Below are 22110 nucleotides of genomic sequence, written 5' to 3' on the forward strand. Positions count from 1 at the left end.
ACGCAGGTACCGACGTATACGACTTTGCATCCTTTTTTTGTTTTGCTTCCAGACATATCACTTCCGTATCCGTCATTATTACACCTTTTCCTGTCTTATGATCCTACGATGTCGGCTATCAAAGGAGCCACTGACAGGGTATCTTCCCTTGGCACTATCGCACTTCTACACTCGCAAGATGCTGTAGGCCGTTATGTGGATTCCGTCGCCCTCGGAGGTCCCATCCTTCCTGGTTCATATTTCATTTGATCCTTTTGATTGGGGACATGCCTCTCTTCCGTCGGGGCCCCATGATCTTTGTTTCTTATTCAGAGATGTGGTGTGACGCCCTTTTGCTTCTAGAAGAGAACCACACGTACATAAAACACTCCTGCTCTCAAGTTGACTTGTCCATTCATTATCAACGGTCAAACTGCTCACGGCGTAGTCGAGTCTATACATCACAGATCTAACTGTCGGACCCGTGTCTCCTTACAAATTTTTCATCTTTTCTTACAAGTTATACAGTCATTAATTCGAAGGGAAAGTAAAAGGTGAAAAGACCAAATGGCTCCCTCGTCTATAATTGGACTATGGGCAAGCCTGACCTGGATTGCCCAGGCCGGCTGCCCCTATGCAGACCCAGCAGCGCTGCGTCCTCGAGGGGAACACAAGGAAGATTATCTGGCACAATTTTCGGTTGATGACCAGGACAAGTTCCTCACATCCGACGTCGGCGGCCCAATAGGGGATCAAAGAAGTCTGAAGGCTGGTGCGCGAGGCTCGACGCTTCTCGAGGACTTTGTCTTTCGTCAGAAAATAACACATTTCGATCACGAGCGTGTAAGTCACCATTCGAAGAGGCTCAGATCACGAGAGCTGTCCAAAGTTTCGTTCACTGAAAAAAAAAAAAAAAAATCCAAAAACCCATGTCCATAATCTAGGTTCCAGAACGTGCCGTCCATGCCAGGGGCGCAGGCGCTCACGGCACCTTTACAAGCTTTGGTGACTTCAGCAACATTACATCGGCGTCGTTTCTTAACTCTGCTGGCAAACAGACTCCAGTGTTTGTACGCTTTTCTACCGTGGCTGGCTCGAGAGGCAGTGCGGACAGCGCAAGAGACGTGCACGGATTTGCCACGAGATTGTATGATAAGCGCGCACAATAACCATACCCCGATATAGTGTATGATCCTTAAAGAGGTACCTTATCCACTTACATGCTGACTCCTGCAACCCGACAGCTACACCGACGAGGGCAATTTTGGTGAGTCCTGAGAGCCTTGAGTGAATATGAGAGGGAGTTGCTGACAGATGCCGTATGTGAACTCCCGCGCATAGATATTGTTGGAAATAATGTACCGGTTTTCTTCATTCAGGACGCCATTCAATTTCCTGATTTGGTTCATGCCGTCAAGCCCAGCCCAGACAAGGAGATACCAACTGCAGCGACCGGTAAAGCATCCCGACTACAAACCTAATCCTGATGCCAGCAAGATGATGATGACTAAAGTTTAGAACCACATACATAGCTCATGATTCGGCTTGGGACTTTTTCAGTCAACAATCGTAAGTGGCCTTTCCTTGAAGTTTCAATAGAAGTGGGGTGGTGATCTATCAATGCTGAACGTTAGTAAAAACAGGAGCTCATTACATGCTCTGTTCTGGGCCATGTCAGGCTATGGAATTCCGCGGTCGTATCGCCATATGGATGGCTTCGGAGTCCATACGTTCCGCATGGTTACTGACGATGGCGAGTCAAAACTGGTCAAGTTCCACTTCAAGACCAAGCAGGGCAAAGCAAGCTTGGTTTGGGAAGAGGCTCAAGTCCTGTCAGGCAAGAATCCTGACTTTCACCGACAAGATCTTTGGGATGCCATCGAGGCTGGCCACGGGCCCGAATGGGAGTTTGGAGTTCAAGTTGTCAATGAGGAGGATGCCCTGAGATTCGGCTTCGATATGCTTGATCCGACCAAGATTCTTCCAGAGGATCTTGTGCCTGTTCATCCTCTAGGGCTTCTCAAGCTTGATCGAAATCCTGTCAACTATTTCGCCGAGACGGAGCAAATCATGGCAAGTCGTATAGGCCACCTGAGACCGCAGACAAGCGTACGTGTTTATCACATAGCGAAGGCTAACTTTGGCAACAGTTTCAACCTGGACACCTCGTCAGGGGTATCGACTTCACTGAGGATCCTCTTCTGCAGGGCCGCGTGTTTTCGTACCTTGATACTCAGCTTAACCGTCATAATGGACCCAACTTTGAGCGTGAGAAGGGAACCACTAAAATGCATTGTTGCCCTGGCGCCAATACAAGTACTGACATGCTCGAACCTGTAGAACTTCCCATCAACAGGCCAAGGGTTAGTGTCCACAACAACAATCGGGACGGTGCCGGGCAGAATTTTATCCACAAGAACATTCATCCTTGTAGGTTCCTTGGGAGAAAGCCCCCCCCCCCCCCCCCCCGCCTCCTTGATTTGGTCCATGTGTGCAAAGACAGCAATCGCAACAAATCCCTGACATTTATTTATGATGACAGATACACCCAGTGCTCTGAATGAGTTCCCGAAACAGGCAAGCAACGACCAAGGTAGAGGTTTTATGACAGCACCTCGGCGCAGGACTCAGGATGCAGCGCTTGTTCGTGAGCTCTCTGAGACTTTTGATGACCATTGGACACAGCCGCGTCTGTTTTGGAACAGTATCACACCTGCCGAGCAACAAATTTTGGTCAACGCAATACGCTTTGAAACTAGCAACATATTGAATATGCACGTTCGGCAAAATGTGCTTCAGCAGCTCAACCGTATTAGTGACGAACTGGCAAGGCGCGTTGCTCAAGCACTCGGCATGGAGGCGCCCGTCCCCGAGCCAGCTTTCTACCACGAAAATACCACAGTAGGATTGTCAATTTTCGGCAATAAGCTGCCCACAATCAAAACGCTTAGGGTCGCTGTCCTTGCCAGCACCGCAAATGGTGCCTCACTTGCGCAGGCAGCCGATCTGAAGGCACGCTTCATGGAGGATGGTGTCATAGTCTCGGTGCTCGGCGAAATCCAGGCCGAAGGCGTCGATATCACTTATTCACAATCCGACGCTACAGTCTTTGACGGCATCATCGTCGCGGGCGGTGCCGAGGGTCTTGTAGCCAAGGATGCACCGCCGTCGGCACTCTTCCCTATCGGCAGACCGCAACAGCTCGTCGTTGACAGCTTTCGATGGGGGAAGCCGATTGGACTGGCCGCTGCTTCGGATGACTCGGCGAACATCCTCAGCAGTCTGGGGGCAACTGGTGCTGGTGTCTTTAGTGGTGATGGCCTCGATGTGCTGGTTAACGACTTCAAGGAGGGGCTGTCAACATATAAGTTTATTGAGAGGTTCCCGACGGACTCATGATTGGAGAATACGTTTGTTGTTTTGGGCTTGGGACTGTGACCAGCACAATTCTAAGTGTTGTTTATACTATGAATTATGTACCTTTTCTCTTTCCTTGCCATTTGTTTTTCTTTTTTCTTTTTTTGGTTGGCCCTTGAAATTTTTTGTATGCTACTTTACTTTCTTCCTCATATAACCCCCTTGAGCATTTGCTTGATGATTCTTGGAGGGTTTTGTTGTGTTTCTTTTGTGTGTAGAAACATGAAATATGCACGACATACTTGCATTGCAGCAATGCTATCCCGTCTGCATATATACGGAGTATACACCCCTATACTCAAAGTTGTTATTACTATGGTCGCATAACCGGCCGCAGGAAATGGGGATGACTAGACAGGTATTGGTTAGAATTCGTTCAGACGAGGACAGGACGGCGGTATTGAAAGACGGTAGCTGGTTGCTTTCAGTCATTCTATGGCGTCCAGCTGAGGCAAGACATGCTGCGATTTGGAACAAGTAGGTATACAAGTAAATAACAATTTGGCTGCCGTGCTTGTGTTTGGAGTCGAGGTGAATAATTGTATTTTGAATCATGATATAAATGGACAAATGTTGATGAGTGAGGGTTTTGTTTTGACACAAGTGCGACCGCAATACGTCACATCTTGTGGAAAGCACGTTTTGGACGGTGGGCCAATCGCCAGCGTTCCGTTTCGAATAGGTACTTGAAAATCGGCAGCTGCAATTCGACTCAATTGGCAACGTGCATTACAATCAACTTGTCATTGCTCAACTGCAAGCGAAGAAAAAAAAAAAAAAAAAGAAAGAAAAAAGTAAAAAAAAGAGAGAGATAAGAAAGAAAGGAAAGGAAAGCAAGCCACAGCACAATTCTCGAAACGCAAACCTTCACTCAGAAGTAAAGAAAAGCAAAAGCAGAAATGAAGGCCTATTTTTACGACGACCTTCCAGTGGGTCCCCCACGCCACCCCTCCCTCTTTTCCTCTTCTCTCTCTCACAAAAAAAAGAGAAAAAAAAAAGAAAAAAAAGAGAACTAACCATCACCCACCGCTCCCCCCCCCTCAGGGCGACCAGCGCGAGCCACACGACTCGGGCAAGGCGGTGGACACGGACGGCCTCGCCAGCCTGGGCGTGCTCTACTTCCACCTGCCCGACGTGTCAGAGGTGGACTCGCTGGCGGCGTCGCGGGGCTACCGCAACCGCGACGAGATCACCGTGTCGCCCGAGAAGATGGGCGACGCCTACGAGGACAAGGTCAAGTCCTTCTTCTCGGAGCACCTGCACGAGGATGAGGAGATTAGGTACATCCGGGATGGTCACGGCTACTTTGACGTCCGCGACCGCGCCGACCGCTGGGTTAGGATTCATCTGGACAAGGGGGACCTCATCATCTTGCCTGCGGGCATTTATCATCGGTTTACGACGGATGATAGCAACGTAGGTTTTTTTCTTCTTCCTTTTCTCACCTTCTTCTGTCGTCCTAGTGGCTGTTGGAGGTGGTTATCAAAAAAGCTAACGCAAACATTCACACGTTCTCCTTTTGCACCTTGTTACCAGTACATCCACGCCATGAGACTATTCAAGGACGAGCCCAAGTGGACGCCCCTGAACCGTGGACCGGAGCTGGAAGACAACGAGCACAGGAAGAAGTATGTCGACGAGTTCCTGGAAGGCTGCTCGCGTTCATAAACGCCATATTGTTCACTATAGTCAAGGTTAACTACCTAAGGTATACAGCGAAAATGATATAAGTTTCTCTTGTGTCCAGTCAATCGTCTTTTTATCAGCTAGCTCAGCGTCGCAACCAGGCGATTCTGTGCCATCTTTTATTCGCTGTCTTTGAATCTCCATCAGCCGTGAGCACCCCCTTCTCGTACCTCTCGGCAGTCAAGCCCGCAGCCATCCTTCTCACAACACTCGATCCCGCCTCTCAAATACACCTCATCATCAGGCCGCATCCACTCCTTCTCCGCCTTCGGGCAAGGGCATGTCCGATGATGGCGTACATGTAACCGAGTGAGCTCCCGCATCCGCCCGCAAAAGGACCGCGGCGCGTCTTGGAGCAGATGGTCAAGCGGTAGAAGCCCAGCCACGTGCAATTTGCTGGGTCGCTGCCAATCGCCGGCTCCTCCGGCCTACAGGAACGACGGGCGCGTCTTCTCGCCGTCGAGGCTCAGAACCCCGCTGTCCAGCACCGGCGTGGCCCCCCCACGATGCCGGGATGCCACCAGTCCCCGTCCTCCACGAGTCACAGTGGCAGATGCCCGTCGCCGTCAGGATATTTTTCTCATCGGTCGGCCGCACGCTGGGCACGTGGAATAACATGCGCGGTGGGTAGACTGCTTTGCGCACTTGAACGCGGTACCGGACGGCGCCGCAGTTGCACCCGCCCGTGATGGTGAAGGCCTCTTCTGGGGCTGGCATTATTTTGGTTTTATGGAAACACAAGTGAGGTTGTGTAGGGTAGGGAAAGAAGTAGAGAAGGTTTTGGTGGGTAGAATTGAGTTTTGGACTCTATGGATTTGGTCTAATTGTTGGAGTTATTTAGGTGGTGTGCTGTTGTTACACAATGTCTTGATAGACGCGTATGTACTCTGTGTCAAGGGGCCTATCTTCATGGCTCTTATGGGCAGCAGTGGACCCTCGGAACTACAAGCAGATATGACTGTTGGCCATCGCTAGATAGAAGCTGACCACCAGCTAAATGCCTGCTACTTCTTGGCCGGGCAGTCATTGTTTCGGGCACCTTCGCCACCGATCTTGCAAATCCGAATTCTTGGCTTCGTTGAAAGTAGTTCTAGACCTTCTGTACCATTATTCATAATATGTATTGGAGAACAGATAAGTGCATGATGCAGCCGCGCCTTCAATGCAGTAAAAACACAAACCTTTTTTCTAGGTCTGAACCAAGATAAAAAAAAAAAAAAAAAAGTTGTATGGTTGGAAAAAGTGATGATTCAAAATTCTGCCCAAAGGCGTCTAGAAGATATTCATACCGACGCAACCCGTAACGCGCGGGCTTTGAGAAGGGAGACCAGTAAACCATGTTTTTGAAAAAGACCCCCGATAAAGCAAGAGAAAAAGCACACGCAAAACCAGCCATCATAATCCCGGTAGAGGTTGCTCCTGCCGCGCTCCATCGCCAGCCCCAGCAGCTATGAACTCGCGCGCTGGGACCTCGTCGGTCGTGTCGTCTCTGCCGGCGGCGGGACCCTCAAACATCCTCCTCCAAAACAATGGCGGGTCGAGCGGCCTGGAGCCGCCGTGCAGGGGTGGGTAGACGTCGGCGAAAAAGTACCATATGTGGCCAATGACGACGCCCATGATCTCGTCCTTGGGCACGGTGCCGTGCAGCACCAGACTGAAGCCCATCAGGACCCATGGTAGGTAAGGAGCGGTGAAGACTAGGAGGCCCAGGAAGCTGAGGCGGACGTCCGGGTTGCGGCGCGACCAGATGTAGACGAGGGTCGAGGAGAGAGGGTGGCCGAGGAACGGCATCGAGACGAGGGGCGAGATGATGAGGAGCGACGTCATGGCGTAGAGCAGCAGCCACGAGAAATGGGCGGAGCGGCCCGACGACTCCTCGAGCAGGCGGCAGTACCGCTGCATAAAGTAGATGTGGAACATGAGGTCGAGCGAGAAGGGGCCGAAGTAGAAGAAGGTCGTTAGGAGGCGCCAATACTGTTAGTATGGGAATTTATACCCCGGTTAGCTGGATGCATCTGGACCCTGGGGTCTGAATCTGGCGGGTTGTAGCTTACCTGATTGTTTACAAATACTGCGCGGAAGCTGTAAAATAGCTGAAAGGCGTTCACCCATTTGAACTGCACCAGAGCGCTGGTGAGGACCGTGGCAGTTGTCCACCAACGCGTGCAAACGGGCATGTCCCAGAACCACTCTTCCAATGGAAATCGGCCATTGTCTCCCATCATCTGATCCATGTTGGGCGGTTGATAGAAAAAAAAAAAAGAAAAAGAAAAAAAAAGACAGAATTTGAAGAGGGTTGACTGTTCAAAGCTGGATAATGAGGCAACTCCAGGTGCCTACGTTTGCTATTTTGGAGGTAACAGTTCAATGTCTCGTTGCTCAAGTCGTCATGGGTTGGACTGCCAAATCTACCAGTCAAGGTGCTGAGGGAGATACAGAGCTTCTTTGGTTGAATTTCACAAAAATAAAGAGAAAGCAAAGAAAAAAAGACAAAGCAGCAAAAAACGCAGTTTCAACCACCTTGAATGGCAGGAACAGTGTACATCACAATTGGTTGCGGTCGCCGTCCGGGTGCAACAAAATTGTTTATATGTGGCCTTTCGGCGACGTCAAGGCATCGCTCACTTCCAACTGTGACGGAATTGAGCGGACCCCGCGTGAATATGTAAGCCGTGCGTTACAGCACTCGCACTAATGAACATACTGTACGGCACCTTCCTTGTCAAGCATGGAAACCCGCAACATGGTACCCACTCCAGAATCCCGTCAGAGTACAGTGCCTAGCACGCTTGAATCTACCTTTCCCGATACCTATCTTTTTTCATGTACATATCTTACCTGAAGGTACTATATATTAAAAGTGTTTGTTGTCGTTGCCAACGTGAGTTTACTAGTTCGGTTCGCTCGATGATTTATTCTTTTGTACAAGACGAGTTCTTTATAGCTGTATATATACTGCCCGGGAGAGGGTATATCTGTCCTATTTCGTACCTACGTAGGTAACGGCCATCTTCGAGTGCGCCGTGTCTGTTTGTCTTCGGATACTTACACCCTGTGCAGAGCTGGTCTTCAGCTGGCGGAACTCATGAAAAAATAGGCGCGCTTGGTGTTCGGAGCATTTATTACCGTCAGACTAGTACCCGCTCCTCCAGCAGCTCGACTTGCACCAACAGACTTCTCTCGTCGAGGATTCTCGGATTCGGCCAGAATCAAATAAATATACTGGGAATATTTGTTGACCTTGGGTTGTCACATCGCCGGAAATAGATGTGACAGTTGGATTGCATGGCCTGCCAACCTACCTATCGACCCACTTTTTCCAACCGCCACGCTGGGGAAGACGGAATAAACGGGTCAGGGCAATTGGATCTATCGATGAGATTTTGTGAGCAGCAAGGCAGCCAACCTTGGTGTATTAATGCGTAAGGCGAAGCGAAGTTTTCTTCTTTGACGAATTCTAGACTTAAAAAGGTAAGAGAATCAATCAACCATATCGTGACTGTGCCTGAAGTGACTGCTGATTAACCAAAAGCGACCGCTTGGCAAAATCCACGGCTGGTGGGGCTGTCAATTAAAAGAAACGCGCTAGGTTGCGGCAAGTCGCGTTGCCAGCCCCCTGATTTTCGCATGCGGCGCGTGTGCCCATAGTCAATATAGATATCAATGACAATTACCCCAGCTCTTTGCTCCTGCAGTACCCTTCCTTGAACCATTCATTCAACTATCTATTTTCCAAATCAACCTTCTTAATACCCCCAAAACCAACCAAACAATCATTCAAACCCAAACACCTACGATCTATCCGGCTTGCTTCCAAGAAGGGTGCATTATAGCTTCCCCCCTATAAACTTGCAATCAAAAAGCTCATCCCGCCTTTCAATCGTCTCGAACAAGCAAGACAAAGGAAGCCAACACCGAGCTCGCTCTCACCAAGCTCTAGGCCAAGCGCCCACCCAACACCAAAACTCACACACATAACGAAATAATAAAAAAATGCCACCACAAAAAGTAAAGAAGGCAGTGGCCAAGAAAACGGTCCCCGGCGCATCAAGAGACAGCGGGGTAATGCGTATGTTTTTAAATCCATAGTGACCTCGGGGATATGCATCCAATTGGAGAACAAAAAAAAAACTAACTCAATTTCTCTTTTCCCACAAAAAAAAAAACAGCCGGCGACCCAATCCCACAAAAGAAGCCAAGACGTTACCGCCCGGGCACTCTCGCGCTTCGCGAGATCAGGCGCTACCAAAAGAGCACCGACCTGCTCATGCGCAAGCTGCCATTTGCCCGCCTGGTGCGCGAGGTCGCCCTCAACGTCCGCCCCGTCGACGAGGGCTTCAGGTGGCAGTCGCACGCCATCCTGGCCCTGCAGGAGGCCGCTGAGGCCTTCTTGGTCAAGCTGTTTGAGGACACCAACCTCTGCGCCATACACGCCAAGCGCGTCACCATCATGCAAAAGGATATACAGCTTGCCAGGAGGATACGCGCTGATGGATTGTGAGGGATGAGCTGTCCATTATCCTTAATTATTTTTTCCCCCTTAGGTTCTTTTGTGTTTTTTTTTTTTTCTTTTTTTTTTTTTTTCTAAAAAAATGTTAAGATACCCGGAAATGTTGGCGACCTTGCTCTCGGTGGCGTGGGCTTCCTTGGAATGGCTTGATTTTGACAGATTCAAACTCACTTCATGGGAAAAGGTGGATGGTCGGTTTTTTTTTATGGTGGCGCAGGGCGTTGTGTGGAGTTTTTGTTTGGGGGGTCGATGTCTAGCCGGCGCATACACGCTGTTGTTGACTGGTGTCATTGGATGGCTTTATCTTGTTAGTTCTTATTTTCTGCATTGTATAAATCTTATGGTTTTACTATTTTGGCGTTGCATGGCGATGGGCTGTAGATAGTTACGGTATAAAACATATATATACTCATGAAATTTCTTCTTTAGACGGCCTTTCTCGAAAACTTTTATTGAATCCAAATATTCGACTTTGAATCTTAACACGTTATCAGTATGAGATGTCAGCTATCTAACGTATAGACATGTATATACTTCCGAAAATACTGCCAAAACATTGCAAGGCTATGTGCGCAATTCTCCGAAGGGTAGTACTATGCCAGCAGATTTACACCATTTGCATATCGCCAGGGGGAAAAGCTAGCTATTCCAAGCAGGTCAAAACAGCATTCGCGCATCTGAATTTAAAAGTCGCTGAACTTAGGCAGCAGCCGCCATGCTGCTGCGGCCCAGGGCTGCGCCCTCGCGCTCGATAAGCGACTCGGTGAAGCAGCCGGTCGGCGCAGTGCCTGAAGCCATGATCTCCTTGGCGGCCTGCTCGATCCCGAGTTGAGCATCAGTCCACAACGGCTGCGCCTGGGCCTCGGCACCCTCCTCGCCAACGCCGATGAAACCGCCCTCGGCAGCCCACTCCGAAGTGCGCTTGATGCCGAGCTTGGTCCAGATGGCGTCGACGGCAACGACGAGGTCGTCGCGGAACTCCTTGACGTGGCCGGGCGTGGGGGTCACGCGCAGCCTCTCCTGGCCGACGGGCACGGTCGGGTAGTTGATGGACTGTACGTAGATCTGGTAGTCCGAGAGCAGCATGTCCGAGGCGCGCTTTGCGAGCTCGGCGTTGCCGACGAGAATCGGAATGATGTGAGACGGGTTGGGGATGACGGGGATATCTCGGTGTTGAAGAGCTTCCTTGACGGCGCGCGTATGCAGCTGCTGCAGCCTGCGGTCGCCGTCGTGCTCCATCTGATATTCTATGGCGGCACGAGCACCAGCCATGGTCGCAGGCGGGAGAGAGGTGGTGAAGATGAAGCCTGGCGCGAGCGAGCGGATCATGTCGATGAGATTGGCCGAACCGGCGATGTACCCGCCGACGCAGCCGTAAGCCTTGCCGAGTGTTCCGGTGATGATGTCGATGCGGTCCATAATTGTACCGCGGGGCCGGCCCGCCTTGTGCGCCTCAAAGTCGAGGTGCTCGGCCACGCCGGCTCCGTGGGGGCCGTACATGCCGACGGCGTGAACTTCGTCCAGGAAGGTAATGGCACCATATTTGTCGGCCAAATCACAAATCTCCTCAATGGGGCCGATGGAACCGCACATGCTGTAAACTGACTCGAAAGCAATGATCTTGGGCACATGTAGCGGTAGGGATGCCAGCTTGGCCTCAAGGTCCGCTACGTCGTTGTGCTTGAAGACTATTTTCTTGGTGCCGGAATGCCGGATGCCCTGGATCATCGAGGCATGATTGAGGCTGTCGGACAAGATGACACAATCCGGCATTTTGCTACCCAGAGTGGCGAGTGTGGCATCATTGGCAACATAGCAAGAGCTGAAAACCAGCGCAGCATCCTTGGCGTGCAACTTGGCGATGGTACCCTCGAGCTCGACAGCGTGACGGTTGTGGCCCGAGATGTTGCGAGTACCACCGGCGCCAGCACCGTACTCATCGAGGGTCTCGTGCATCTTGGACAAGACCCTGGGGTTCCGGCCCATGCCCAAGTAGTCGTTGGCGCACCAGACCGTCACCTTGTCCTCCTTGTCGGACATGTGGGCGCGGGGGAACTCCTTAGCCAGGCGGTTGATGTTGTTGAAGTAGCGGTAGGATTTGTCCTTGTGCTTCTTCTGCAGCTCGGATTCGTAGAAGTGTTCATAGGAGAATTTCTTGCCCGAGTGGCCGGCGACCGGGGAGGCACTTGCGGCGGGGTTCGACGAGGCGGCGGATCGGCCGGAAGCAACCTTGGGCGGGAAGGGCACTATTCGCAACGGAAGAACGTCAGTGGCGGGTCGCAATTACACGAGTGTAGTGGGATTATAGGTTGCGCCAATTGGCTGGCTACTCACCATTCTCACGAGGGGCAACGACAGGACCGTCAACGGCCCTGGCATCCTGGCTCCGCGAGGTGTGTATCTTGGCCAGGCCTACGGGCAGCTTCACACCCGCCTTGGCCGACTGGACAGCCATTGCCTTGCCCATGACGGGGCACCGATGCGCCAGCAGCTGCAGCTTGGAGATGGTGCCACCGCATGGCGAGACACGGGGCCGGGCCGGTGCAGATGCCGTCGAGAGCTGCCGCAAAGTGGCCGGCGACGCCTTCTTGAGGAAGGGGCACAAGGCTTTGGACTGGCGGAGTACGGCGTCCATGATTGGTTTTTTGTTTTTTTTCTTGGTAGGGGTTCTTTTTTTTCCCTCTTCTTCTCTTCTTAGTTAGTTTTTCAAACCCTCGGTGACTGAAGAAAGAAAAAGGAAAAAAAAAAAAAAAAAAAAGTTTCGACGTTTAGAAAACGACAAATTTCGCTTTCGCAGGTGTCAGTCAACGAAGTGGCGGTTGCTTTGAGTCAAGAAGAGGAAAGGGTTAGTCGACACATGGGTTTCTGAATGGTACCCATAGTTGTGCGTGCGCAAGCTAAACGGCTTGTTTGGTGGGCCCAGGCCCGGGATTATTACCACCTACCTCAGGCGATCGAAGAACTAGGACTGGGGAGTAGGAGCAACAAATCAAAGCCCGAGACCAATCAATGCTAGGTAAGGTCCAATGTTTTCTGGGGGCGAGGGATTTGGCTGAGTGATCTGCAGAAACAGAGGCGGCGACTATTTTTACTCTTCTTCCCATTGTCCTTGCGGAATATTTTATTTGACCCTTCGTCAACTTGACGATTTTGGCGCGGCTCCCTCTTACACCCCGGATCAGCTCAGCTAAAAGTTCAGCTCTCATTCTATTGTAGACTACATTACCTAGGTAAACTACTCCGTAGTGTCCGGTAGAATTTTTTCCTTTCTGTCGTTTTTCAATTAAAATTTGAGTCTTTTTGTTTGCCCAATAAATTTCTAGGTGCTTCCGTGTGCCCCTTGGAAAGTAAACAAACTGAATTGTTCTACCTGCCATCTCCGGGCTAACTGGTATTCCCACTAAATTCAATCATTCTTTCGCCGATCCCGGCAAATCTGACTTTTGGGCTTCCCATGATTGGTCGGCTGTATTCCCAACGGGCTGGGGCTGCATCCTTGAGTGGGTTTCTGCAAGCCCGAGGCTCGGCATCTTCGTGCAATTACTACCTACCTATGGAGTACCTGGAGTGTCATCCTTACCTTGTTTAGGCTAGTTGCTCCGTACTCCGTAGGGATTTACCAACAATTGCACATTGAGCCAAAGTAAACCCGTGGTCTTTATGATTTTACATGGTAGAATTTTGCGATGCGTTCTCTGGTTCACACATTGTGTTTAAAAACAATAACATTTAGACCAGTTCTAAATCAAGGAAAAAGAAAACAAGACCACACCAAGGTAAAGGCGCAATCAAAGTTGGACCCTGAAGCCGTCTGATGTTGTCCATGCAGGTGCCTGAGTTGCCTCAAACTCTATTGCAATGACTAACGAGGGACGGTTCTCTACAACGTCGACTCGTCGAGTATTACTGATTGGAACCCAGGTGGGTTCGTTTTAGTAGCACTGAAGGCTGCCTTGTAGGAACTTGCGCGATACAGGCATCGTTAACACAAGATACAATCCAAGACCTAGATAATGTTGTAACAATCAAGGGGCGAGTATGTCATATTTAACCATATCGATACGGAGACAACGCTGCGCTCAATCATGAGTCGACAATCAATAATAGGGGGTATCACAGTATTATCCGTTTTCAATCCTTGCACCCATCCTCATCCACATCCATCTCCATACCTGTCCAGCAACCACAATGCAAACCCTCGACACGAACTATGTGTCAATCCAATGATCTCTATTCGTCGTCCAAAACCATCGGTGTGTGTTTGCTGTCCCCAAGCCGTGACAAACTGCTCCGTGTGTCCCCATTTGTGGACTCTGAGGCCATCCCGCCGGATACCTTGTTGGCCCATCCAGGCAAACGAGGCTCTCTTTCCGTCTCCGTCTTGAGTTTCGACCTCTTTTTTTTCTTCTTCTTTTTTGCCTTACGGTCCAAGATTTCTTGCGTGGCCCGGGAGGGCGTCTGGGCATGTGAGTTGAGGCCCGCCCCGTTCGGTGTGGGCTGTTTCGTGGTGCTTCCGGGGTTCGACTGACTGGGTCGGAGAGCATTCGTGGGAGGCTATTGAGTATGAGACAAGAGAAATTTGTTAGTAGAATCCCGGGCAGGTAGTGCACTTGGACGAGACTTCTCGTCAGGATAACCATTCAGTAGTTGTGCATACATTCTGGACCGTTGAGCCTGGTGTTTTGGGCCCAGAGATCGTCCCTCTTGTCGAATCTGTGCTATGCGACCTGTAGCTTGAATTTTCAGTCGTAGGTGGCCGTACCGAGCTCGTTGAAGCCGTCATATTGGATACATGAGCTTGCGTGTGAATCAAACCCAAGCCTGGAATTGTCGATGCAGTCGGTTCTGGCACCGACACAGTATCACTTCCCGGTCGATCTGTATCAGCAGCAGGCGAGTGTGTCTCTTCTTTTGCCTTTGCGAGCTGCATATCAAACTCGGCTTTCTTCGTAGTCACCAGTCGGTCTATTTGTAATTGACCTGACAAGACACACTCCAAGATTGTCTGATCTTGGAAAGCTTGCAGCAGGAGCCGTAAAGAGGCAAGGCCAGGAAGACCAGAGATGTTTTTAGCTTCGATTGCCCTTTCTACTTGTTTTGCAAGCTTAAGTAGGTCACTTGGCACCATACTGCTGCCCCACATCGTCTCTTGTGCCTCGTTAATAAATCTATCACCCAAAGAGAGCCCCAAAGCCCCTGCCTTAAAGGGGCCTTGCTCCTGGGGCCGCGGTTTAGTAAAGGTGCCGGCACCAGGTATTGGTGGCACCTGTGCGCTGCCTGCTTCGGCAGGTCGACCTTGGCTCACGACCTCTGTGTTTGCTTTCGGCAATGGTAACGGATACCCAGAGGTGGCCTCGTGTGGCAAATTAGGGGTCATCGAGGTGCTTGTCTTTGGCAAATGCAGGATTATCTTCGAAGGTGTTCTGGGTCTCAGACCAACCTCACCACCTTGCTCTCGCAATCCTGTGACCTGCTGAGAATTCAAGGTCATTGGCACATACCCATACGGTTGCACTGTTGCGATATTTGTTGGGCCGGGAAAGGGATGCGCTGGTACGAAAGCAGGCTGCGTAAGACGGTGATACTCCTCCGGGTTAGTAATACGAAGCCGGTTCATGTTAACCAAATCCACTGCCTCTTTCAGTTCCTCGGGTGACAACTGGTGGTCTGGCTCCTCCTGCTCGAATATGTCTCCGATCATAATCTTGCAAATTTGGTCACTAGTTGGAGAGTCCAAAATGTGATCAAGCACTTCGGGGTCGGACCCTCTGACCTTAGCTAGAGTCGCTTCCTCGCGCTTGACAATCTCAGGCGGCTGCATCCAAGTTTTGACCTTTGACGCATGCGGGTTGGGATTCTTCTTGTCGACGACACGCGAGGCAAGCTGCGTTTTGAAGATAGCAGCCGCGTGAAGCTTTGGCTCGTAGGTGCCGCCAACGATGAGCCAGTAGACGTAGACTGGTTTCGTTTGGCCGATACGGTAGGCTCGTCCGATGGCCTGCTGTTCATTCGCGGGTTGCCATTGGAAGTCCATCATCACTACGCGATTTGCGCCCTGGATGTTGAGGCCAACACCCCCAGCGTTCGTCGATATAAGGTAGACCTCATCATTGTTGGCATTAAAATTAGCAACTGAAGATTGCCGGGTGGATATTTTGGTTTCACCATCCAGTCTCGAGTAGGGCCTCTGCTGTATCTTCATGAGGTTTTCGAGAAAATTGAGTACTGGGATCCGGCTGCTGAATATCAGTACCTTGTCTCCGACCCTCTTTGCCTCGTCTAAAATCTTGGTCAAAACGGTAATTTTGTACGAATGTTTGAGGTTGTGGATATCTCTGCGGTTGACTTCCGCAATAAGATTGCCAATAACATGTCTGGGAATCTCTCTTCCACCGTCGCTTTTCCTAACATCTTTGTCGTACTCATTCGCGAGTTCGACAAAGTATTGGAGAAAGATTCGGGGGTGGACCAGAAGAGTGCTCAGCTGGCATATGTAGCCAAGCAAGCTGACAGTGGTCGCATCATCTCGAGTAGCCACCCACCGCATGTAGACTTCATAGGCGCTCTTCTGGTATTCGGTAAGAGGCACCACAATCACGTACTCTCTCTTTTCGGGCAGTTGGCCTTTGAGAGCAGTCGTTGTCATCCGATGTACTTTGGGCGAAACGGTGTCCTTCAAAGCCTTGAGAAGCTTCATCGCTCGCCTCTTCTCCGTAGGGCTGCTGTCCACAAACAGCCCCTCCTGGATCGGCGAGGCGAAAAAGTGGGCAAACTCCTTCCGAGGGCCCAGATAGTTTGGTGCAACCCAGTTTATCATCGAAAAGTAGTCTCCCACGGAATTCGCCAACGGGGAACCGGTCATGGCAATCTTGGCCTTTGCTTTGAAATTTGCCATTGCCTCCGATATTTTCGACCTTTCGTTTTTAATGGTATGAGCCTCGTCGGCAACTACAATGCTTGGTAGTTCTGTTAGCCAAGCCTGCAGTTTGCTGTCTCCAGAGCTGACAAGGGCCCTGAACAGGCTATATCCCATCAACAAAATGCCCCCCGTGTTGACCCAAGGCTCTATTGAAGTAGCCCTTGCGCCGGCAGGGATTTCTGAGTCGATCTTATAAATCCTGCCTAGTGTGTCATATGGCTCTACCCAGCGACTGAATTCGTCCAGCCAGTTGTTCAGGAGGCCAGGAGGGCAGAGAACTAGAGTTTGTGACCTCCGGAGTTCTTTTGGGATCTGAGAGACGACAGACGGATCGGAGGATCGTGATGCCTCCTGAATAGCCACCAGAAGACAGATGACCTGAACAGTCTTTCCTAAGCCCATAGTGTGAGCCAGTAAACAGCCCTGCGAATTATCATCATTCACAACCTGGTTCCACATGAAGCGGACGCCCTCGATCTGGTGGTCTTTTATATTTTGTGCGATGCGTTCAGGGACGTAGATGAAGCCCTGAGAATCTTTCTTGGCTTCGTTGATGATTAGACGGGACTGAAGGCCAGACATATCAGATTTGGCAAGCTGAGCACGCAGTTCTCTGGACCTTTCTTCTTGTTCCTTCATCCTGCGCCGGTCAAGGTCACGCATATCCTGGGCAGCTTTGTCACGCTTGACCCTCCGCTTCTTAGATGGTGAAGGCTCCTCTTCTGAAATGTCACTTGCCGAAGAATCCTTGTTGGGTTTCTGTGGGGTGTCGGCCGTAAGATCAATAGGAGATGGCGCAGAGCCAGCCTCGCGTCCCCCGGCTGCTGCTGCTGCTTCTTTTTCTTCTTTTCGTTCTGAGGCATCCTCCATATCATCTTCCACGATGAATCCGTCCGAGTCGCTGTCGCTGGTGAGTACCTCGCCTTCCACACCGTCCTCAACCACAACGCGGGGAGCCTTCGGCCGACGGACACGTCTCGTAACGACACGTTCTGGTTCGGACGTCCTGGAGAGTAGATCCGCACGCCACTCTGCCTCGAGCTTCTCGTAGATAGTGTTTTCAATAGCTTGGCGAACCGTCACCACATCTTTTGGCCGGAAATTGGGATCTTCCTCGATCTGAGAGCGTATTTTTGCCAAGCGTGCCTGCATTTGGTTTGACCTGATCCTGGCCTTTTCAATCATATCAATCCGGCTGCTTTTGCGGCCTCGAGGCTCGTTCCAGATCTTGTTGGCTTTTGAGTTCAGTTTCGGCAGTTTTTCTGTACGCCACTGCTCCTCTAGGTCGGAAAGAACGTTTCCTATTGCTTCAGAAACTTTGGCCCTTCTCTCGGCCTGGGACTGCTGAGATGCCTCGGTACGCTCAGTTTGCTCAGCCTCTATCTCTTGCATCGTGTCGCTGTCGTAGCCGGCCTCCGAGCCAGATTCACCAAAGAGTGGGTGTTCTTCATCTTGCGGCAGCGGAGCTTCTGTTTCTGAACGAACCCCAAAGTAGCGCTGAATGCCTCGACTGATGGCCAAACTGTGACCAGGGGGGTAGTTGTACGTGCCTGGTGCAAACTGAAAAACCTTGTCGTCATCATCTAGTTCGGGTTCGAAGTGAGATGATGTGATGGGGGCCGCGGAGTAGTATTGATAGCGTGGTATATCCCGGCGTCCTAAAGAACGAACTGCTGCAACCTTGCGCTTGGGGGTAGAAGCCTCCGAGTGCTTGATGATGTCGGCTTCAGTGAGTATCCGGACTGGTTCTGCGTGCACTGGGGTTTCCGACAGCTGGATCGGGGCTATCCGTCTTTTTTTCTGGGGCGGTTCGGGAGGAACGGTTACGGCAGTGGCTTGAGCAACTGTCGGCAGCTCTTGAGGCAAACCATCTTCCACTGGGTCCTTTACTCTTCGCTCTGCGAGCTTCTGCTTGAATCTCCGGCTTCGCTTTCGAAACTGTTCGGCAGCTTGTCTTATGAACCGTTTGTGAGGGACCTTCTTGATCTCAAACTGATCATAGACGTCTTTGAAAGACCCAGACTCCTCCGATTCCCAGATCAGAAACTCGCCATCTGCCTCTGATTCACGAATCTTGGCTTCCAGCAATGTCCGGTCAGGACACTTTTCCGGCTGGGAAGGCTTCCAAGAGCGATTGTCTGTACAAAGCTCTTTTACCAGGCGTTCCGTATCAAAGTTGAACGGATCGTCATCCCTTTCCTCCATCTTGAAATTCTGCAATCAAATGATAGTTAGCCATGGTGGTCCAGTCTTCGACGAGAAAATGCATGTTAGAAATAAGTGGCGAGTGTGCAGTCAGTACCTGGGTAAGAGAAGACCATGGAATGTTTTGAGCCGGCTCAGCCCGGGAGAAAGCCAAAGAGCGTGAATACACAGGCTGCCGGGGTAGAAAGAAAAAGAAACAGTGGGCTTCCGTAGATGTTAATCTAGAATTAGAATACCTGGATAGACATAATGTTAGCGAACTCGGTTGCCATGGCTGTCTGGTAGGTAATTAGGTACCCAGGAGGTAGGTAAGGTATGAACAGGGCAAACCTGTTGGGTCGTGGAATGTGCAGGGTAGGTCGCACCTGTCGTGATGAGTGAGTGAGTGAGCTTGACGCGATGGTGAGCTTGGCTTGATGGCGACTGCCTAAGCTGGAAACCCGGATATTTTGGTGTGAAGTAAAAACATCACTGCCATGCTGTGGAATACCCGACGTTCAAAAAATAAAAAATAAAAAAAATAAAAAAAAAAGTCACACTGGATCGCCGTCGATGAGCTATCGATGATTTTCTTCACTTTTTTGCGTGATCGGGCCACTCGTTTGAAGTGAGGGACGACGCGATGAATCTGCCAACGAGCCAGAAGCTCACGTGCCATGCAGCGCAAACAAATCGCCGTTTTTGGGTTCGTAGATTGGCATGTTATTTTCCAGAAGGGACCTGGAGATGTTTGTATGTTTTGTCCAATCAGCTACCGTTTCTTTTAATTCGGTGGAGCCAAAACGCTTCATTTCGCCAATTCTCTCTGTAAAAGGTCGGTAATAAACGCGTAAAATGGTCCGTGTGTTGAAGGGAACGAACCTAAAAAGTCAGTTGGCACCGAAGTCGGAAGTTGCTTCTCGAAGGGTTGAGAGAGACATGAGCGTTCAATTGAGAAATGCGTTTTCAATTTATTTATTTATTCGTTTCAAAGAGGAAGTCTCCCCTTCTGACATGGTCTTTTTCTTCTTCTTTTTTTTTTTTTCGGCTTCATGACATTTACAATGTTTGATTGTAATCGCATTTTTTTCATTGTTTTTTGGGGGGCTTTTTGAAATCGGTATCAATTGACGACTGGGTCGATTGAGGATGAATCTGTAGTGGCAACCATCGAGTCCGATTTATTGACGCATAAGATTCAACAAGCTCCATCCACGTGCAACCAAATAAATATTGAGCATTTTGCCTCAACCTTGGACACTTTTCTTCACTATTCTCACTGCCGCACTTGAAATCAATAATGACAAAGAAAGGCCTCGTCAACTACAACCTTTACTTGGTTACTGATTCCACTCCCGAGATTCTCGGTGGTAGGGACATCTGCCAAGTGGTCGAGGAGGCCATCGAGGGCGGGGTCACAATTGTGCAATATCGGGACAAGAAGAGCGACACGGCAGTCCTGATTGAGGTCGCTCAGAAGCTGCATCGTATCACACGCAGGCACAATGTTCCTCTGCTCATCAACGACCGAGTCGACGTTGCCCTTGCCATTGGCTGCGAGGGTGTCCATCTTGGGCAGGATGACATGTGTGAGGAACCGACGACTCTTCTATCGCCCAAGGCTATCCAGATTCAACTACTCACTCAAGGTCTCTCATAGGCTTGGTGACGGCCCGGAGACTGCTGGGACCGGATGCTATCATCGGTATCTCGGCGAGTACGCGGGAGGAAGCCCTGACGGCATGCGCGGACGGCGCTGACTACTTGGGTATCGGTGCCGTGTTTTCCACCAACACGTTAGTATCTGAACGGATATGTCTGTCAAACATCGGACAAACATAACTCACTCCATCGTAACTAACAAGCCGAGACATCCTCCTCAAATACAGAAAAACAAACACAAAGCACATCCTAGGCCCAGTCGGCATCAAGCACCTCTTGGAGGTCATGCACAATGAAGGCTTTGGCCACGTGCAGACGGTTGCGATAGGGGGAATCAACGCGACCAATGTACAAAGAGTCCTGTTCCAGTCCGCTACGCCTGGCAAGAAGGGTCTCGACGGGCTGGCTATCGTCAGCGCCATCATGGCAGCGCCCAGTCCTCGAGAGGCCTCCAAAAACCTCCTACGGCTCATCAAGGAGCCCTCTGCGGCACTCAAGAACACCATGCAGGCGAGTGAGCCTGGCGAAATTCTCGCCCTGGTGCCTGCCATCATCAAGGCCGTACACGATTCCACCCCACTATCCCACAACATGACCAACCTGGTCGTGCAAAACTTCGCTGCCAACGTTGCGCTGGCCGTCGGCGCCTCGCCCATCATGGCAAACTATGGTGAGGAGGCAGCCGACTTGGCCAAACTCGGTGGCGCCTTGGTCATCAACATGGGAACGGTCACGCCCGAAGGAATAGAGAACTATGTCAAGGCTCTGAGGGCGTACAATGCCGCCGAGCGTCCAGTTGTTTTGGATCCAGTGGGGTAAGTCAGACATCCATTCCCATGTCTAAGGCGTAATGATATCTGTCTACTATGACTCTTCGATGTTTAATGCCAACAAGGAACAACGTCTCAGAGCCGGGGCAACGACTGTACGTCGAGAAGCAGTCAAGACCATCCTCAGCGCTGGCCACGCGTCTGTAATCAAGGGTAACGAAGGCGAGATCGCCGCCGTTCTGGCGTCCACCACGCCCTTCTCCAACGGCGACACGGGACCCCAGCAGCGCGGCGTCGACAGCGTCTCCACTCTACCCGACGACGAAGCTCGAGCTCGCCTCGCCGCAAGGCTTGCCGCACAGCAACGCGGTTCCGTCGTCGTCATGACGGGTCCTACAGACTTTGTATCCGACGGAGAGCGCACCTTTGCCATTGTGCAGCACGGCGACCCCATCCTGGGCCGCGTCACCGGGACCGGCTGCTGCCTCGGCACCGTCATCAGCGCTATGCTCTGTCCCGGCGCCCCCGGAAGTACCGATAAGCTCGTCGCCGTTGTGGCGGGGATCCTGCTCTATGAGATCGCCGCCGAAGTTGCCGCCGGTCGCTGCCAGGGCCCGGGTTCGTTTGTGCCTGCATTCATTGACGCCCTGGATGAGCTGAGGAGAGCCGCTGCGGGTGGCGACGTCAAGTGGATGAGCCATGCCAAAATCATCAAGATGTCAATAGAGTAGTATGGCCCTGGTTTTCCTCCATGGATCACATGAGCGACCAGCAGAAAGCTAGGCAATCTTTGGGAAAGTCAGTGCCGTTGCTGAGGGAATAAATGTTTTGGCTAATTTAAACCCTTCTAAACTGATCCATTCGATGACCTCTTTGTCCAACTTGCTTGTGGGGGTGTATGTATAAAGGCAGCTTTCGAAAACGTTCGATCTCATCTCAACATTCACACGGCTTGAAAAGACTTTGACAACAGGATCCATGTT

At 50.9% G+C, this 22110-nt stretch overlaps 8 protein-coding genes across 8 annotated transcripts; 4 read left to right on the plus strand and 4 right to left on the minus strand.

Annotated features, from left to right (window-relative positions):
* Nucleotides 1-546: 546 nt before the first annotated feature.
* Nucleotides 547-3378, plus strand: PgNI_00847 (uncharacterized protein; the record flags this gene model as incomplete). Its single annotated transcript, XM_031120924.1, has 9 exons — nt 547-822; nt 924-1126; nt 1224-1246; nt 1321-1434; nt 1512-1548; nt 1623-2088; nt 2130-2247; nt 2320-2409; nt 2522-3378. The coding sequence occupies 9 exons, from the start codon at nt 547-549 to the stop codon at nt 3376-3378; spliced, it is 2184 nt and encodes a 727-aa protein (XP_030985856.1).
* A 784-nt stretch (nt 3379-4162) lies between these two features.
* PgNI_00848 (uncharacterized protein) lies at nt 4163-5143 on the plus strand. The gene is made up of 3 exons (XM_031120925.1): nt 4163-4325; nt 4441-4812; nt 4933-5143. Exons 1-3 carry the CDS (start codon nt 4296-4298, stop codon nt 5062-5064), a joined length of 534 nt encoding a protein of 177 aa, XP_030985851.1. The 5' UTR covers nt 4163-4295; the 3' UTR covers nt 5065-5143.
* Nucleotides 5144-5445: 302 nt separating this feature from the next.
* On the minus strand, nt 5446-5799 carry PgNI_00849 (uncharacterized protein; the record flags this gene model as incomplete). Its single annotated transcript, XM_031120926.1, has 1 exon — nt 5446-5799. The coding sequence occupies one exon, from the start codon at nt 5797-5799 to the stop codon at nt 5446-5448; it is 354 nt and encodes a 117-aa protein (XP_030985850.1).
* A 217-nt stretch (nt 5800-6016) lies between these two features.
* PgNI_00850 (uncharacterized protein) lies at nt 6017-7646 on the minus strand. The gene is made up of 2 exons (XM_031120927.1): nt 7137-7646; nt 6017-7056 (listed from the first exon to the last, which is right to left on the minus strand). The coding sequence occupies exons 1-2, from the start codon at nt 7314-7316 to the stop codon at nt 6478-6480; spliced, it is 759 nt and encodes a 252-aa protein (XP_030987085.1). The 5' UTR covers nt 7317-7646; the 3' UTR covers nt 6017-6477.
* A 1180-nt stretch (nt 7647-8826) lies between these two features.
* Nucleotides 8827-9652, plus strand: PgNI_00851 (uncharacterized protein). Its single transcript, XM_031120928.1, has 2 exons — nt 8827-9151; nt 9252-9652. Exons 1-2 carry the CDS (start codon nt 9076-9078, stop codon nt 9581-9583), a joined length of 408 nt encoding a protein of 135 aa, XP_030987086.1. The 5' UTR covers nt 8827-9075; the 3' UTR covers nt 9584-9652.
* A 373-nt stretch (nt 9653-10025) lies between these two features.
* Nucleotides 10026-12286, minus strand: PgNI_00852 (uncharacterized protein). The gene is made up of 2 exons (XM_031120929.1): nt 11927-12286; nt 10026-11838 (listed from the first exon to the last, which is right to left on the minus strand). The coding sequence occupies exons 1-2, from the start codon at nt 12225-12227 to the stop codon at nt 10292-10294; spliced, it is 1848 nt and encodes a 615-aa protein (XP_030987087.1). The 5' UTR covers nt 12228-12286; the 3' UTR covers nt 10026-10291.
* Nucleotides 12287-13597: 1311 nt separating this feature from the next.
* PgNI_00853 (uncharacterized protein) lies at nt 13598-18716 on the minus strand (the record flags this gene model as incomplete). Its single annotated transcript, XM_031120930.1, has 2 exons — nt 13598-14146; nt 14250-18716. 2 exons carry the CDS (start codon nt 18714-18716, stop codon nt 13823-13825), a joined length of 4791 nt encoding a protein of 1596 aa, XP_030987088.1. The 3' UTR covers nt 13598-13822.
* An 838-nt stretch (nt 18717-19554) lies between these two features.
* Nucleotides 19555-22039, plus strand: PgNI_00854 (uncharacterized protein). The gene is made up of 4 exons (XM_031120931.1): nt 19555-20284; nt 20356-20491; nt 20585-21172; nt 21267-22039. Exons 1-4 carry the CDS (start codon nt 19996-19998, stop codon nt 21856-21858), a joined length of 1605 nt encoding a protein of 534 aa, XP_030987081.1. The 5' UTR covers nt 19555-19995; the 3' UTR covers nt 21859-22039.
* Nucleotides 22040-22110: the final 71 nt, after the last annotated feature.

Source organism: Pyricularia grisea (genome assembly GCF_004355905.1).
Source record: "Pyricularia grisea strain NI907 chromosome Unknown Pyricularia_grisea_NI907_Scaffold_1, whole genome shotgun sequence".
NCBI classification, from domain to species: domain Eukaryota; kingdom Fungi; phylum Ascomycota; class Sordariomycetes; order Magnaporthales; family Pyriculariaceae; genus Pyricularia; species Pyricularia grisea.